General features: G+C 30.6%; 2 protein-coding genes across 5 annotated transcripts; one reads left to right on the top strand and one right to left on the bottom strand.

Moving 5' to 3' along the window:
• Positions 1-1,453: 1,453 nt before the first annotated feature.
• LOC145183988 (uncharacterized) lies at positions 1,454-4,282 on the bottom strand. Of its 2 annotated transcripts, none has more exons than XM_090093732.1 (4): positions 4,179-4,282; positions 3,468-3,768; positions 3,264-3,360; positions 1,454-1,613 (listed from the first exon to the last, which is right to left on the bottom strand). In XM_090093732.1, the coding sequence occupies exons 1-4, from the start codon at positions 4,199-4,201 to the stop codon at positions 1,597-1,599; spliced, it is 438 nt and encodes a 145-aa protein (XP_089949858.1). In that variant the 5' UTR covers positions 4,202-4,282; the 3' UTR covers positions 1,454-1,596. The 2 variants fall into 2 exon arrangements, with proteins under 2 accessions (XP_089949858.1, XP_089949857.1); XM_090093731.1 differs by lacking the exon at positions 1,454-1,613 and adding an exon at positions 1,820-2,551.
• A 10,480-nt stretch (positions 4,283-14,762) lies between these two features.
• LOC145201302 (uncharacterized) lies at positions 14,763-17,331 on the top strand. 3 transcript variants are annotated; one of them, XM_090093388.1, is made up of 3 exons: positions 14,763-14,904; positions 15,239-16,683; positions 16,770-17,331. In XM_090093388.1, the coding sequence occupies exons 2-3, from the start codon at positions 15,246-15,248 to the stop codon at positions 16,985-16,987; spliced, it is 1,656 nt and encodes a 551-aa protein (XP_089949514.1). In that variant the 5' UTR covers positions 14,763-14,904; positions 15,239-15,245; the 3' UTR covers positions 16,988-17,331. The 3 variants fall into 3 exon arrangements, with proteins under 3 accessions (XP_089949514.1, XP_089949515.1, XP_079930809.2); XM_090093389.1 differs by having other exon boundaries at positions 14,763-16,683; positions 16,881-17,331; XM_080074683.2 differs by having other exon boundaries at positions 14,763-16,683.
• The last annotated feature ends 845 nt before the right edge of the window (positions 17,332-18,176 follow it).

Here is an 18,176-nt window from a genome sequence, read left to right as displayed (position 1 = left end):
ATTAGGGGAAAAGACTCTATATCCAGGTAACAATAAACAAGATGTCAACTTGGCATTAAATATATTCCATGAAACAACTTCAGCTGCAATTCAAAATTATTTTCCTAATGAATACTCAGCATCAAAATTCTTAAAACTCTTTAATTTATGGTGGGTAGTATCCAACTCAAAAATGAAATACTCTAATAATGTTAAAGGAAATGCAGCTGTTATGGGGGATGGTAAGCCACAATTTTTACGTGCACTTGCTCACTGGGTTCAAGAGTGGCAAAATTTACAGTACAGTTCCACTGAAAGATATTGTCTCACAACTCAAACTTTTAATGCACTAGTAATAAAATTGCAAAGTACTTCTAGTCTAATTGAAGATCTTCTATTTGAAGGATATAATTATGTTCTAACCTCACGTTTCCAAAGTGATCCATTAGAGCGACATTTTTCAAAGTATTGTCAAATGAGTGGTGGCAGGTTTCTAGTTGGATTACGTGAAGTAACTACTTCTGAGAAAATTTTGCAAATGAGATCGTTATTAAAAGAGAACTTTGACTTTTGGAAACTGGATTTAAAACCTTTTCATTCAGATGTGAATCTGAATTCAATTTCAGAACTTTTTAATAATGAAATTCAGGAAAGTGAGTTAGATGAAGACAGTAAAGAGGTTACAATTTTTATTGCTGGATATATATGCAGAAAGTTACTTAAAAAATTGAAATGTGAATTGTGTACTTTATTGCTAAAAAGTGATGTCGCTGACATAGATACAGAATATATTGACCTAGTATCCAGAGGAGGTCTCTTAACTCCCTCAAAGTTAATTGCAAGTCATGTTATTAGTTGCTTTGCTATGGTTGATGCAGTGAAACAAAGTCTACTTACATTGGAAACTCTTGAGATCAGAAAAGTTAGCGAAAATATTTTATATGAGTATAATTTGAACCAAAAATTTCTTTGTGATAGTCATTTTGAGTGGGGACTTTCTCTTGTTAATAGAACAGTAATAAATATTTTTTATAATAATGAACAAAAGATTGTAAGTGGGAGTAAACACAAAGATACTGTATTATCTTTCAAAAGGAGACAAAGAGAAAAGAGAAAATAAGAAATGTAGTGAATATATATATATATATATATAAATTGTTTATACAAATAAATTGTTTTAACTACAAATTTGTTTATAAATTCAATATCGTTAATATCTCAACTCCAAATGCTATTTTATAAATGCATCTGTTATATTTTAAATGTTAAAAGTTATATATTTGAAATGAACTGTAAAATATAGTTTTTACTTAATATTTGATAATTTAATTTCTAATAAAATATTTAACAAAGATGAATTAACCTAAAAAATTTTTAATAAGGAATACTTAATAAACTTTAAACTTAGGAAACGTTAAGCATTACTTTTAAAACTATTTTACATTTTAAAACACAAAAACTTAAAATACTGAAAAACTGGCCTTCTAATTTTCGGCCTATTTATGCAACATATCCGGCCGTGTATAAAGTAGGCCATGCAAGTATAAATATAAACATAAGTCTATTAAAAGCAACCAATTAAAATTACTGAAAACATCCTTACCATGCCGGAAAGTATCATGCTACTGTCAAACCTAAGCTTACAAAAAATATTTTGGTTAAAACTTTTGTGCAGTTTTAAATTTAATAAAGAATACTGAAGAACTTTATATGTATTTTACGTGAAAAAGGTTATTCATATAGAAAAATTTCTGCCATGTTTTTAGCAGCAGAACTCAATAAAACAAAGGTAAACAAAATTATTTGAAACAAAAAGAAAAGGAAAAAGTATGCAAAATTATGATTTGGCCTCATCAACTTTTTATATTAACATTTTTTTCTTTTTATATTTAAAATCATCCTAAAATGTATTGCATTTACTGTTCCTTGCAAATATTACACATGAGCGGAGACTTTTGCACGGTAGTGTATATTACTTAGAATTAGTAAAAGCTGCTTTAAAGGATTTCATTGCTCAAAACGTTATCTGCTAAGTAACTTAGTTTAGGAATGTTATTAAGTATATTTGCTTCGTTAATAAGTTACTTTAATATTCATATTTCAACTACTTCTTCAATACTTAGTTACTTCAGCAAGTCATATATCAACTTTATAAATCAGCTTCAATTTTTAATTTGTATTTATACATAGACCTCTAATTCAGATACATTGAGGTATTGATCTCCTGGAGTTTTTGTTATCAAAACGTATTTGGCAAGATCTGTGCATTGGAAAACCTGTACCATATCAGAATTTAATATAGCAATTTGCTTCTCAGTCTCTTTGCCTTTTGTTCCAATTAACAATCTATAGCCAATCAATCTTTCTGGTGACCCAATACGGTTAAAGAGCTTAATAATCTTTATTCTAAACACGTAGCCTATATCGAGCTTGATCCAGTTCGTAGATCCTTAGTCTGTGTGAACAATTGTATAATAATTTCCATCAATAAGATCCCAATCGTTATGAAACTCAGTTGGAATCTTTGATGACAGGCTTACGACACCTTTTCGAGCGGCATTATTACTTGAACCTTGAGTAAAAATAATTTCAACTGTAAAGAATCGTTCACTTTAATATTCTTTCAGTTATTAATTGAGTTGTTAATTTTAAAACTAATTTATAAAAAAATTTATGTCATTTTAAGTTGCAGACATATGCTTGTAGACACTGGACTTTGGTTTTTCGATTTTTTACAATAAATAACTATTAAACCAAAAATTTCTGTATAAGTCGTTCATTATAATTCTAATTCAAAATAATTTTTAAATTCAGACATAACTTCACAGAACTTCAGAAAAAAAAAAATTTTTAAGGAGCTGCTATTTGTTTAAAACCGACTTTATTTGATTTAATCAAATTTTAACTTACAAATTTACGTATGAATGCACACAACACTCCGAAAATCTGACTACTTTAAACGCAAAAAGAATTCTATTGTAATAAACTTCAGAAAGTTAGATTTATTTTAAAAGACTTACTTAAAAATTTTTGTTTAAATCGCTATCAATCGTAAAAATATCGAAAAACCGAAGTCCGATGTGAATATCTTTGAACACATGAAAAATATTATTGGTGAGTTAATATCTTTTACGAGAATAGGCTGGTAGCAAATGAAACCTCTTTCAAAACTATCGTTTTGTTGGATAATTAGTTGTAGCAGCGGCGATTAAAACTGGTTAAATAAACATCTAAAAGCATCTTGAAATGAGATTTATAAAAGGTCTGAAATGAATTTTACTAACCTAAACAAACGTATGTACGCTGATTATTTACATCACATACATCCCTGCAATAATCTTCAGTGGCACAAGGATTAATTTGCTCGCAAATTGGACCAACCTATGGTTCAAATGCAAAAAAAAACATGTAGTAAAAATTTATAAAGCAGTCGGATTTATTTTTTTTATGTCAATTATAAACACCATGAGTTGATAAAAACAGCGTACGAGTTTATCGCTGCCAGTGTCTGACTTGAGAGTGTTCCATTCGTAACTATCTGTTTCATTGACATCAGCTGAAGATATCAACTCACAAGAGGTTCCATCTTTTTTGAAGTTTGCCTGTACACAAAGCTCATCAGTAACACATGCTAGTGCGCATTCATTTTGTGTTAAAGAAGTTAAATGCTTAACAACTGTACCACTGTTATAGTGACTTTGCACCAGATTTAATTTGCCGTATATAATGCACGGTAGACGAGTAATAAAACCTTTAACAGCAAGTTGACACGCAAGCAGGAGTAAAACTCTAAAATGCGAAAGAAATTAATTTTTTTAAAGGCTGAATAATATAAGTCTACTAATAAATTCAAAACTCAGAGCACGTAGTTATTTACAATTAAGTTTAAAAACCTTTTTTTGATAAAGTGCTTCTATAACTATATAACTATAGTCGATCAGTTTTATAAAAATCTAAAAACAAAAATATATTTCCTCTGGTGTATTGTACACAACATAGAAATGAAGAAAGACGGGGGTGACCATTGTAACATATAGAAGAAGTTTCCTGGTTGTTTATTTGAGTCGTAAGAGTTGTCTTTTTTCTTCTTCATTTAATAGCCTTAATAAAGTGACCCAATCTACTTATTTCCCCAGTTAAAAATATATATAAATATTTAAAATAATGTAGAGAACTTTTGAAACATAAAATAATGTTACCTTATGAAAAATGATGTTTCCATGTTTCAAGGAATGATCGCCTAAAGTAGTTCCATCAAAATAAACTGTTTGACTGATATAAAAAGATTTCACGCAAAATTAAGATATAAAAGTATATTAAAATGAATAATTACCTAAAAATTGAATAATTAAAACGTTAAATATTGAATAATTAAAATGAGAGCGATCCTATTGACTTTAATTCATAGAGATGCTTTAATTTTTAATTATTTTTTTAGGTCATCAAAAAATTCATTCAAGTTTTCAAAAAAAATTTTGTTAAAAAAAAATTTGAGTCTTAAGTAAAATAAAAGGAGCCGGTATTTTCAGAAATTTATTTTGGATTTAAAGCATCATAAATTTCATAAAAGTAATAACATAAACTCCATTTTGAATTTACAACCGTTTCCACAGCAACAACTATTTAATGATAGCGTACACATCACCGTAAGCAATCTGAATTTAGAGCAGAGTTGATTATGCCTCCGCGGCGGCAAAGTAACTTTCTGCCGAGAGGCCAACTTTTTAGGAAGCCATAGGTGGTAGCCTTCAAATAATTTTTTAACTTGTAGAATGTTTCAGCTACCACCTCCAGTTGTTTTTGCCATCTAATTAGCGGCAGCTTCCAGAATGTTTTTTGGGACGCAGAATAATTTGGAGGCTGCCACCGCTAATCGGGAGGCAAAAGCCACTGACGGCAGTTGCCAGAAAGTATTTTGGATGCAAGGTGATATCAAGTACAACTCCAATAGCTTCCACCTCCCATTTGGCGGCCGCTGCCAACTAGAAGATGGAAGCCACTGGCGACCGCCGTCAGAAGATAAATCGGAGGCATGGTGATTTAAAGGCTGCCTCTAATGGCTTCGCCTCACAAATGGCGGCCGCCGCCGCCAATGTTATTGTATAGAGGCAGAATGTTTTGGAGTCCGCCGCAAATGGGGAAATAGAAGCCACTGGCGACCGCCATCAAAAGATATTTTGGAGGTAACATGATTTGGAGAGCGCCCTTAGTTAACTTAGTTAACTAAGTGTTTATTTGTTATATACTTCGATAGCAATCGAAATACATAACAAATAAACACTTTGAAATAAGTTAAAAAAATGAATTTTTTCCTTCCAGATTATTGACACACTGTGTGTGGACTGGCCGAGATTGTTATCATAAGAACATCCAGTCTATAACCACTTAACTAAGCTGAACGGGGGTGTATCGCTTATTGTAAATTTCAATAAACACAGTTAGAAAATTTTCTAGGATCAAAATCAAAAACTGTTTTTCCGCAAATTGTTGAACAACATCGGAAAACATTCTGCAGACTTAAGAGCCAAAAACCGGCAAAAAAATTGATAAGGTTGTGACTAAAGACGAGCTGATAACACTGATCAACAAAAAAAAACTTTCGGAAAATATCTGGGAAACCAACACTTGTTTTAAGACAAGTAAGACATGCTGATTACAAATATAGAAACCGTTTGTCTCTATCACCCACCGTTGTTGAGATATTTGGCATTGACCATTTATATATGTTTAATATTGTATCAAAGCAAACAACTCGCAGGCAAGTTACAGTAGAGCATATATCGCTGAATAGAGTACTACTTAACATAAATACACATAGTTTAAGATATAATACACTTGTAAAATACATAGGTATAACGTAAAGTTCCTTAAATTAAAAGTTAGTTTGGTTTGAATTTCTTGGCTGTAGACTTGCGTTTGTGCTGACAATTCGGCATGTTGCGCTGAAGCATCCAGCAATAGTCGGCTAACATTGCTGCACTCCATCGGCCTTGATAGCGTGACTCCATCACCGAGATGTCCTGATGGAAACGTTCACCATGTTCATCACTAACAGAACCTAGGTTTTCTGGAAAGAAGTCGAGATGTGAGTCGAGGAGATGAATCTTGAGGGACATGTTACAACCCATTAACTTGTACGCACTAATGCACTTCTGCACAATATTTACATAGTCAGGAGATTTATTATTTCCAAAGAAATTGGCTACAACAAACTTAAATGCCAACCATGCTTTTTTTTCAGTTCTGCTGAGTAAATCTTCGAAGAGACTGTCTGCTATGATCTTCCTTATATGTGGACCTTTGAATACACCTTCTTTCACTTTCGCATAACTCAACTCTGGAGACTTGTTGCATAGGTACCGAAAAGCATCTCAGTTTTTGTCTAGTGCCTTCACGAAGTTTTTCATGAGCCCCAGCTTTATATGAAGTGGAGGCATAAGAACTTTTTCACGCTCAACCAATGGCACACGCAGGACGTTTTTACTACCTGGCTCCATTTTATCTCTAATGGGCCAATTCTTATTTATAAAGTGGTGCTTCCTATCTCTGCTGTTCCGCTCGCAGATAAAGCAGCAGTACTTGGTGTACCCTGTCTGCATTCCCATGAGAATAGTGATCACTTTTAAATCACCACACATATTCCAATTGTAATCGCGATAGGAAATTTTTTCAAGAAGTAGCGACATGGTTTCGTACGTCTCTTTTAGATGAGTAGAATAACCAACCGGTGCTGATGCATACATGTTTCCATTGTGTAATAATACAGCCTTCAAACTTGCCTTGGAGGAATCAATAAATAGACGCCATGCTTTAGTCTTATGTTCTAAACCGAGGCTTGACATAAGACCTTGGATGTCAGTGCAGTAGCACATATTGTCACTCATTGCAAAGAACTGAACGAGTTCTTTGTGTCTATGTCGAAATTGTGAAGTTCTTGTACCTGGTGATAGCAAATTAAACTCTTTCAGACTTGAACCTAGCAGTTCAGCTTGACCTTTTGTTAGTGCCAGGTCCCGTACAAGGTCGCAAAGATCATAATTATTAATCAAATGAATTTCATCATCATCAGGATTGTAGTCAGAGTCTGCCATGTTGCTGGAAGACGAACTTTCTTCTTGTGTTGCATCATCGACTCTGTATTCTGTAGGTGATGTTGGTATTGGACAACTGACTGGATCATGTGGAATTGGTTTTGAAACCGAAGGAATATCTGGATACTTCACAGATGAACGAGTCTTGTTTGAGAAACCTGTGACATTTGTCAAACAGAAATAACAGTCAGTGATGTGGTTGCTTGACTCACGCCATATCATAGGAACTCCAAATGCCAGATGGTTGTTATTTTTAGCCTTCCTTATCCAACCCCGTAAGTTGCATCCACATGTCAAACAAATGAGCTGTGGTGCCCATGACTTGCCGCTGTCAACCTTTGAATCAAAGTATAGTTCATAAGCTTATCTCAGAAATGGTGTAAATGTCTTTCGGTGGCTTTTGTCTGTGAGATAGCCGCACACATAACAAAACAAGTCTGGTATATTGATGCAGCCTCTAGACGCCATTGTTTTCACTGAAAAAAAATAGCAAATATATAGGAATAGTATAACTCATAATAAACACACCAATCATTAATAAACATACAGTTACAAATTAAGTACACTAAATTAAACAAGCAACTCGTTCATTTACATCAGTTTATAAACATCTAATACACAGTAAATCAGTCACTATCACTAGACACTTGTCATTCATATACTTATTAAATTTTCTCACAAGGGAGAATTCAATTCACATAAAAAGGAAAACATCAAAAATCACTAAATTAGCATTCGATAAAAAAAAAATTAACTCAACAGGGTTCATTTCTGTAAAATGATATTAGTCTTCTTAAAAGACAGGTGAAACATAACCTTACTCGGTAGAAAACAAAACAAACTCGAAATAACTAATTTCGGTCTCGATTAAACCACTCAGGGGTTTTCACTTTTAATTACTATGTTTAAATCAAATACTTTATTCATTACTCCTTATCTATAAACTAAAATATCACACACGGGATCTTTTTTAAGAAGCACAATATTCGAACATAACTTCACTCGATCACAACAAACAACGACTGCCCTGCACATCTTTTAGCGGACCTATTTTCAGAACAGAATATATCATTTTAAAATATCAAAAGAATATGTTTAGTGTTGCCATCTGTTATTAACTTAGTAAACTAAACTCTATTTTCTTATTCATTCGCAACAATAAGGGATTAAAAAATGTATGTTTATGTTAATATCTTAAAAACCTGACGTGATAGAGAAAAACGGTTTTCAGATTTGTAATCAGCATGAAAAACTGCTTTAGAAAATGTAATCATCAAACAAGATATTTTTGGGTTGTTATTCATTGTAATTTACCAACAATTCATGCGTTATTAGAATTTTTCTTAAGAGTAGAGTTATTAGATTATTTTTTAAATATACCAATTGAAGGTGTACTATTTACCATTCACTTAACCCTTAAAGGACGACAAAAGAAAGTTATGTTCTGGATGACTGGGGTATTAAACTACCCCAACTCAAAAGCTAACTTTTTAAAAATATCTTTGTGTTTTTTTTTATTAAAGTTAATCGTTTATTTAACACTCTTTTTTCTGTAAGTTTTAAAAAAAATGTTATAAAAACTTACAAAAAAAAAAAGAAACGTTAAAACATTTTCTCCTAAACGAGATAACTGTGGTACACAATCTTGCTATAAGCCTTGCAAACTGATTTTTTGCATGAAACTCATTGTAGGCGAGTTTTTCTGTTACTTACGCGATATCACTTGTAACATCTTTTAATCTTCTGTCCTTGTATTGATCGCGCGCAGATTAATGTAGGTGTAGAAGATTGTCAATTGATTGTCAATTAATAAATTAATCTCTTTGCATTGAGGCAGATAAAATACGGACGCCATCTGTAGCACTCCAAAGCTCTTTTGCGGTTTTTGGTTTTAGAATAAAACACACCAGTTAGCAAAAGCAGGCCAATAAACTTATAAATTTCATTAACTGTTGTGTCAACATATTGCTTTAGTCTAATTCTACGAGCTTCAAAATTAAATCAGTTAACAATAATTCGAATCATTTCTTTTGTTATAAAAAGTTTAAAGGCAGCTTCCACACTCATACCGCAAGTTTGAGCAGCAAGCTGTGTTGGGCCAGAAGTTGTCAAATAATATGTCCTAAATATATATTGAAGGTTGAATATGAGTTTGATCTCTTTCACTCATCTCTCAAGTATTTTATCACCTCCATGCTCTAAAAATGTTTTTGGTTTATGATTTGGTTTGACTCTAAAGCTTTTATATTTTTGGTTCTAGAAGTTATGTTTTCATGGTTGAAGTCTTCATTCAAGCATGGTTAATTGGATGCACTCAGCATCGACATAAAGATATTAAACAAATTGAAACATTATGGTGATTGAGTCATAAGTAAGATTGGATTAAAAATGATGGATCAACATTTGCAGTACCTAGTGCAGCAACATTTTTGCTGCGACCAAGGAAAAACAAGAACTGGATGACAACATAATCTCTGGACAGAGTCCCAATTCCTATAAAAGAGTTGCTACCCATTATTGCTGAGCTTCAAACATCTTGAGTATTCTTTGATACAACTGAATGTGATGAAAGTATTTGTCACGCACAAATACTTTCATCACATTCAGGGTACGAATGCCGGGATTGTTATCAAAAGAACATGCGCTTCCCCTATAACCACTAAACTACGGGGTGTATTGCTTATTGTAAATTTTAAGAAACAAAGGAAGAAAAAAGCTGTTTATGCTGCAAAATATTGATAAACACCGAAAAAAATTCTGCAGGATAACAAGTGGAGAACTGGCATAAACTTGATAAGGTTTCGACGAACGACTAGTGACGAGCTAATCATTGATCTATAATTCTTAATTTATTAGAAATATCTTAAGAGTAGCTAGATTATTTTTTAAATATATCAATAGCAGATGTGCTGAGTAGCAATAAAGTAAATTTACCATTCGCTCACCAGAGGATATGATTTACCGAAGTTATAAGCTGTTTTTCAAAGCGTTAACTTTTTGGAGTCTCTGAGATAGCCCTAAAATGTTTCCTATTTCCTATTAATCAATAAATTTTTTTGATACAACAAAACTCCGAAAGGAAACATTTTAGTGAGTGGGAGACAATTATTTGAAAAACTAGTTTCTTCTTAAACAACTTAGAATAAGGCCACATTTTAAAAATCTAACTATCATTGAACTGCTTAACTCTTTATCCGATTAATAAATATGAGCTTGCTAGTTGTTAATATCTTTTTTACACGTTATCCTAGTATCTTTCCATTAAACCAGTATCTTCTTTTAAAAGGACCATAAAATACAGCATTACATGAAGAGTTTGGTTTTAATCAAACAAACAAGGTAATATTTTCTTCAACTAACTATAATTTTTTTTTCACTAAAGTGGTAGCTCAGGTTTTCATAAAAAAAAATCTTTGTTCCAGGTAGATACATTTGACTAGATACTGAATCACTGATCATGGTTAATTTCACTCTTTTACTGCAATTACGAATACTTTTGTTGCTATCTCAACTCTATTTTTAAAAATAAACTGTTTGGCTTTGGGATCATATGAAAAAATCGTTTCATTATAGTTGAAAGTATTGTAAGCAGAAATAGATGTAAGATATACATAATCATAGGTCAAATGCAAATCAGGGAAACTTGTGACCAGGGTTTATAAGTTTCTTTTGAATTTCCTTTATAACTGTATTGATATATTTTTTAATAACTTTGCTTCTAGCTTTTTTTTTTTATAGTTTTATTAATAACTTTTTTAATGATTTTTTTAATAATTTTCTTAACAATATTCTTTAATGTTTTATTAAAAATTTTTTAAATAAGTTTATTTATAGTTTTAATTTTTAAATAATTTTCTTCATAGTTTTATTGATATAATTTTTAACAATTTTGTTTATAATTTTTTTTACAATTTTATTAATAGTTTTTTTAATAATTTTTTTTTTTGATTTTCTTTATAGTTTTATTGATTTTTTTAAAAATAAGTTTAGTTATAGCTTTATTGATAATTTTTTAAATAAGTTTATTTATAGTTTTATTGATAATTTTTTTAACAGTTTTGTTTATAGTTTTATATATAGTTTTGCTTATAATTTTATTTGCAACTTTATTTTTAATTTCATTAGTAATTTTGTTTTCAATTTTATTTGTAATTTTGTTTACATTTATATTTATCAAATATTATTGTGCAGATCTAACATTTTTAGTGCTTCTAATATATAGCATCTATAAATACTGTAATGTTATCCAGAGCATAAATTGTAAATATATGAAAGGAAGACCAATTTAATAAATTTTAATTACTTACAAGATTTGTAATAACTATGATCAAGGTAGATTTTATCTCTATTTTTCATGCTTAATAATTGTGTAACAAGAAATTTATTTTACACTTTTAAATTCAAGGGTTACTTGGGAACAATTATCAATAACCAATATAAACATATATAAAACGCAATCAAAATACTAAAATGAAAATACAAAAAATAATATTAAAAACAAAATAGTCACATAAAAGTAGAATTTCACAAACTTTCTATTGTAACACCCATAAAAAAGACTTTTTAAAGTATTTAGCAATAAGTAAAATAAATAATATATCGTATTTATATATTTACTTGTATATATGTACACATATTTATAAATAAGTTCTAAGATGTACATGAATACAAAGAAAAAGTGTTTAAAAACGAAGTCAAGCGTAACTCCTTTGATAGAATGTATGGAGTGACTTTTAAGAACAGATTCTTGGACCTAATGATAAAATATGTTTTTTAGGGTGTTTGTTTGAGTGTTCTAAAGAAGAATAAATGGTACGTATGGTATGTAATGTAAATAATTCCATGCTTAATTTTCTGCTTCAGTGGGATAGTTTTTGAAACGATTTAAATTAATTTTTTGGTAACCACAGAAACCACCACTACTTATGTGATCTTGTAAAAATATTTTTTCGCGATTTCATCTTATATGAGATTTTCAGATTTCTTTACCTAGTTGAGTTGAGTTTTTTTTCACGAGTTTAAATAAATTAAAACTTAAATAAATATTAAACAAAATAAGTAATGAGTATAAGATGTAGCTAGGTTTCTAAACAATGATGAAGGATTCAGCAAATCTTGTGTTCGGCTTTCACGACAACCTTCTTCTGAAGTTTGTGATAGAAAATATGTAGGTCGGAAAAAATCACAGAACTTTATGTGCTGCATTACCATAAATGAAAAAAAGAAATAGAAATTATTGTCTTTAGATCAAGAAAAATCTAGCCTTGGAATAGAGTATGAAAAACCCAGCCTTACAAAACAATAACTGTGAAAAAAGTTTTCTATTACGACTGTTGGTTGCTTTTCGGGGAATTGAGAGATTTAAAAATAGGGACGAAATTTTACTCAAAGAATTTTGGAGTCAGCATTTTTCAGAAAAAATATTTATACTGCTGTTGATTTGTTTATTTTGTATCGGGGAAGAAGCATATGCAAAGAGGGAATTAAAGAAACTGATGTTTCAAGACAGTTTTTTAATGAAAAAGATGTTTGTTAGGTTGTTACGAAGTCTGGTGGTGTAGATGAAACGCAAACAGCATCGTATATTGATGAAGGAATAATTTATTTGGTGGCTTGATTAAAATAATAAAAGAAAATTTTTTGCTTGGAAAACTAAAAAAGGATTGATTGTGCTTGTAAATTCAGCAGAGACAAAAAAACAACCAATCATAAAAGCCTTTGGAGTCAATCGCTAAATAATTTGATGAAAACTTCTAAAATAAAGCTTAAAATTAACTCTAAGAAATTATTGAACAAACGTTTCAACTAAAAAAAGTTCACAGCAAAAAATTAAGTAAATTGGAATTAAAATCATATACTGTGCTCAATCGATAAAATAAACAATTTCGACAAATTACGATTACGATATTATTTAAAATTAGCAAAAACTACTTCAAAGAATTTTATTGTTCAAAATGTTATCTGCAAAGTAACTAAGTTAAGGAATGTCGTCAAGTACATTGACTTCGTTATTAAGTTACTTTTATATTCATATTTCAAATAATTCATCAATACATATTTACTTGAGCAAGTCATATATCAACTTTATAAATCAGCTTCAATTTTTATACATAGACCTCTAATTCAGATACATTGAGGTATTGATCTCCTGGAGTTTTTGCCATCAAAACGTATTTGACAAGATCTGTGCATTGGAAAACCTGTACCATACCAGAATTTAATACAGCAATTTGCTTCTCAGTCTCTTTATTTGTTATTCCAATTAATAATCGATAACCAATCAGCCTTTTTAGTTGGCCTATGCGGTTAAAAAGCTTAATAATCTTTACTCTAAACACGAAGCCTAAATCGAGCTTGATCCAGTTTGTAGATCCTAAGTCAGTGTGAACAATTGTATAATAATTTCCATCAATAAGATCCCAATCGTTATGAAACTCAGTTGGAATCTTTGATGATAGACTTACGACACCTTTTCGAGCGGCATTATTACTTGAACCTTGAGTAAAAATAATTTCAGCTATAACAAGTCCTTCACCTAAATATTCGTTTGTATGATTAATTTCAAAACTATTTTATGAACAAAATTTATATCATCTTTAGTTGCTGACACTTGTAGTAACAGACATTTTTTCAAACACATATAAAAATTGTTATTGGCGAATCAACATTATTTATAAAATGAGGCTAGTAGCATATGAAACCTCTTACAAAACAATTGTTTTATTGGAGAAATAATTTAGTAGTAGCAATAAAAACTCGTTAAATATAGTTATAAAGCATAACCGCTATGAGTTTAAATTGAGAATTTTAAAAAAGTTGGAAGTAGTGAATTCGGCTAACCTAAACAAACGTATGTGTGATGATTATTTACATCACATACATCCCTACAATAATCTTCATTAGCACAAGGATTGATTTGCTCACAAATTGGACCAACCTATGGTTCAAATGCAAAAAAAAAACATGTAGTAAAAGTTTATAAAGCAGTCGGATTTATTTTTTTTATGTCAATTATAAACACCATGAGTTGATAAAAACAGCGTACGAGTTTATCGCTGCCAGTGTCTGACTTGAGAGTGTTCCATTCGTAACTATCTGTTTCATTGACATCAGCTGAAGATATCAACTCACAAGAGGTTCCATCTTTTTTGAAGTTTGCCTGTACACAAAGCTCATCAGTAACACATGTTAGTGCGCACTCATTTTGTATTAAAAAGTTAAATGCTTAATAACTGTACCACTGTTACGGCTACTTTGCACCAGATTTAATTTGCCGTGCATAATGCACGGTAGACGAGTAATAAAACCTTTAGGGTGGAATGCAAGAACCGAACTTCAAATTTGATGTCGAACTTCAAACCTTAAGTGCGACTTGAGCGAATGCACAAAACGAACTTCAACTCAAGTCAGACTTGAAAACCGCTAAAAATAGACCGTTTTCAAGTCTGACTTCAAACCAGACTTGAGAGAGCACAGTGGGCCAGGTGGTGGACAAAACCTCAAAAATGAAAGTTTGTTATTTCGAAAATCATATTATAAAACATAATCGCAATACTCTACTGACTAATTAAAACATTTGTTTGAGTTTATTAGTATCTTTCAAAACCACAAAAATCAATTGCGGTTCCATGTATAATAATTTTATTTTTTTAAAAAAGCGCGAGTTTTTTTTATTTTTGTGTATATCTTTTGTTAACAGTAACTTTAAAAAAAATACGTGTATGCGCAATTAGTTTATTTATTTTAACTATTAAATTGTATAGCTTTATGAAAAAAATAAATAGAAAAAATCATTGTTTATAAAACATTTGTAAACTGGCTTTATTATAACAAGGTAAGTTTATAACATTTAATACTTTTATTTCGTACAAAAAGTGTCAGATAAGTTAGGGAACCTACGAGAACCTATATCGAGTGCTTGAGCTAGTAAATGCTACATGTCTATAACCTATTAGAACTGTATACATCGCCCATTATTTCCCATTTTGAGTTTATTTGATACTTTAAAAATACGAGTTTCAAATCGTATTATTCGCTTGAAATCGAAATACTTATTTGAAACGTCATGTTTTTTATTCAACCAAACAATAACAGATGTTATTTTTCTCCAATACAATTCAATGCACATTGTACTGTTTGAATAATACTTTTTTTGTTTTTTACTTTAGTTATAATATGAAAATTGGTGAGATTCACACACTTATAAGACAAAACAAACTACTTCCTAATGATAAATCATTTTTTTCATCAGTATTAACTCTCCTATCTTCAGTAGATATTACACTAAACGATTGTGAGTGTAAAAACTTTATAAAAGTATATCGTAAAAAGTGGATAGCTGCAAATAATGATGCAAATTACTTTGAAAAAAGCAATGAAAAATGGTTAGCTCAAGATTTTCAGTTTACGTACATTACGCTAAATTCTACAGTTAATGACGTTGGAAGACCTTGTTGCTCCTTTAAAAACTCATGCAACAAAACAAAAAAGAGAAAGCTTAACAATGTTATTAACAGTTTATCTGGCTCTGAATTACTTCATGCAACAAAATTAAAATTTAGAAATGAGTTTAAGTACGAGACTGCTAGAAAAAGTGCCGAAATTTCAGATGAAAAACCAGTTAAAAATCTTATGAAGTACACACCGGATGAAGGTCTAGCATTGGTTGTTGATGGTGGTTTATCAAAATCAACATACCAGCTTTTACGAAATGGCGCAGAAGAAAAAGGCTGCCACATTTATCCTTTATATAATGATATACGGTTTTCAAAATCTAAATGTTATCCCAAAAACGTTTATGTAGATGAGTATGCCGTAAACATACCGCTAAAAGACCTTCTTATGCACACTCTTGAAAGACTGTGTGACGTACAAGCTCCTGTGCTAATAACAATTTTAGAAGAACTAACTAAACTGACATTTAGATGCAAAGCTGGGTTTGATGGTGCCACAGGGCAAAGCGTTTACAAGCAGGTTAGCCATAATGAAAACATTGAACGAAATCTAAAAAATGAAGAGTGCTTATTTATGACTTGCATAGTACCATTAGAACTCAGCGGATTTTATAATAATAAAAACGTAGTAGTGTGGAGAAACGAAAAGCCGTCATCAACTGCATATTGTCGACCCGTTAGATTTTCTTTTCAAAAGGAAACTAAGAATGTTGTGGAAGAAGAAAAAAAAACTATTTATTCCGAAATTGAGAACTGTGATGTTATTAACATTACTTTTGCTGGGAAAGAATTAGCTGTAAAATGTTTTATTGAGCTGACCATGGTAGATGGTAAACTTCAAACAATTTTATCAACTATGACAAACTCGACACAGTGTTGTCCAGTTTGTGGTTTATCTCCAAAAAACATGAATAACTTGGAGAAAGTTATGAATTTAGACACCAATAATATAGAGTTTAAATATGGTTTATCTAGTTTACACGCTTGGATAAACTTTTTTGAACTAATACTTCATGTTGGATATAAAAAGGAAACCGGAAAATGGCAGGCTAGAGCCGTAGCTGATAAATTAGCGGTAGAGCAAGGAAAGTGCCGAATTCAGACCGATTTTATGAACCAATTAGGATTGGTTGTCGATTTTCAGAAAAGTGGAGGTTCGGGTAAGTCAAATTTTGTATTATATAAAATATATATTATATATCCATATAATATATTAAATATAAGATATAATTTTCTAATTTTTAAGGTACTAGTAACGACGGAAATACTTCCCGCAGAGCTTTTGCCAACTATAAATTAACCGCCGAGATATTAAAAGTTGATGAAACTCTTATATATTATTTTTATATTATTTTAGTCACTTTGTCATCAGGATATGAAATAGATACTATAAAGTTTAAAGTTTTTTGCATAACCGCTCTAAAACTTTATATATCCAATTATTCATGGTACTATATGTCATAATCTGTCCACAAAATTTTGGTTCATGGTCATGCTATAATTGAAAGACAATTTCTACCAATCGGAATAATGTCTGAAGATGCCCTTGAGGCGCAAAATAAAGACTTCAAGAACTTTCGGGAACATTTTAGCAGAAAGACTTCAAGAAAAGATACAAACCAAGATTTGATTAATAGGCTTTTTGTATCCAGTGATCCCGTTATAGCATCTCTTAGAAAACTAAAGTTAAATAACAATCAAAGTTTGCATAAATTTCCCAGTGAAGTTCTAGAGTTGTTGAAAGAATCAGCTCCGTAATTGAATGATTTGTAATATATAAATTAATACAAGCTTTGTTTTCTTTTTTCTACAAGTAGTCTTTTTTCTATATAGTATAAAAAAACTTAAAATAATGTTATTCAGAATTTGGGGGTAATAGATTTAAAAATTAAAAAATGTAATTCTTTAGACTAGAATTTTACTAATTACTACCATAATTAATCTATAGAATTTATATTTCATCATAAAATATAATTAAAACCTCATAAGCATTTTATGAGAACTCAAATATAAAAAATTACAAACCCGCGTTTTTTAAAGTTTTTTCTATTATTTTCAGTATATTCAATAAAATTAACTAAAATTTATAGTAAAAGCGAATATTTTTTATTACAATGTGTTTATTTAGACATTTAAAGGACTTTAGTAAAAAAAAAATTATCAAAATAATTTTGTCCACCATAAGTCTAATATCCGGCCCACTGTGGAGAGCAAAAATTCCTTCCGAATGCAAGAACCCGACTTGAAATTTCAAGTCAGACTTCAAATCTCAAGTCTGACTTGAACGGAATGCAAGAAGCGAACTTGAACTGAAGTCAGAATTGAAAAACGAGAATTTTTGAATTTTCAAGTCATTTTTTCAAGTCTGCTCCAGACCAATCTTGAAATCAAACTTGAAAAAAAAAAAACAGACCGCCATTATCATTTTGCTGATGCGTAACAAAACTTTCTTATTACTATAACTTATTACAACCTTTGCAAATATGAAAATGAGTTTTTAACAAGCAAAAGTAGTTACTTGGGTATATTGACGTGATTAATTAAAAGATTACGGGTGGAATGCAAGAACCGAACTTGAATCAAGTTCGACTTGAAATCTCAAGTTCGACTTTGTCAAGTCAGACTTGAAAAATTGACTTGAGCGAATGCGTAG

The sequence above is a fragment of the Hydra viridissima genome, unplaced genomic scaffold (assembly GCF_058129835.1).
Source record: "Hydra viridissima isolate aposymbiotic clone 2 unplaced genomic scaffold, HvirCarnegie_v1 scaffold_7, whole genome shotgun sequence".
NCBI lineage: Eukaryota > Metazoa > Cnidaria > Hydrozoa > Anthoathecata > Hydridae > Hydra > Hydra viridissima.
This window is presented reverse-complemented; position numbering and strand designations above follow the sequence as displayed.

What these genes read in the sequence shown, in the direction of transcription:
- LOC145183988 (XM_090093731.1), bottom strand. Translation starts at nt 4,201, where the DNA reads ATGGAAACATCATTTTTCATAAG. An exon ending in ACACTGGCAGCGATAAACTC is followed by an intron (nt 3,361 to 3,467) that starts GTACGCTGTTTT and finishes TTTGAACCATAG; the next exon opens with GTTGGTCCAATTTGCGAGCA. An exon ending in GCGTACATACGTTTGTTTAG is followed by an intron (nt 2,552 to 3,263) that starts GTTAGTAAAATT and finishes TTTTTACTCAAG; the next exon opens with GTTCAAGTAATAATGCCGCT.
- LOC145201302 (XM_080074683.2), top strand. Translation starts at nt 15,165, where the DNA reads ATGTTATTTTTCTCCAATACAATTCAATGCACATTGTACTGTTTGAAT. An exon ending in TCAGAAAAGTGGAGGTTCGG is followed by an intron (nt 16,684 to 16,769) that starts GTAAGTCAAATT and finishes CTAATTTTTAAG; the next exon opens with GTACTAGTAACGACGGAAAT.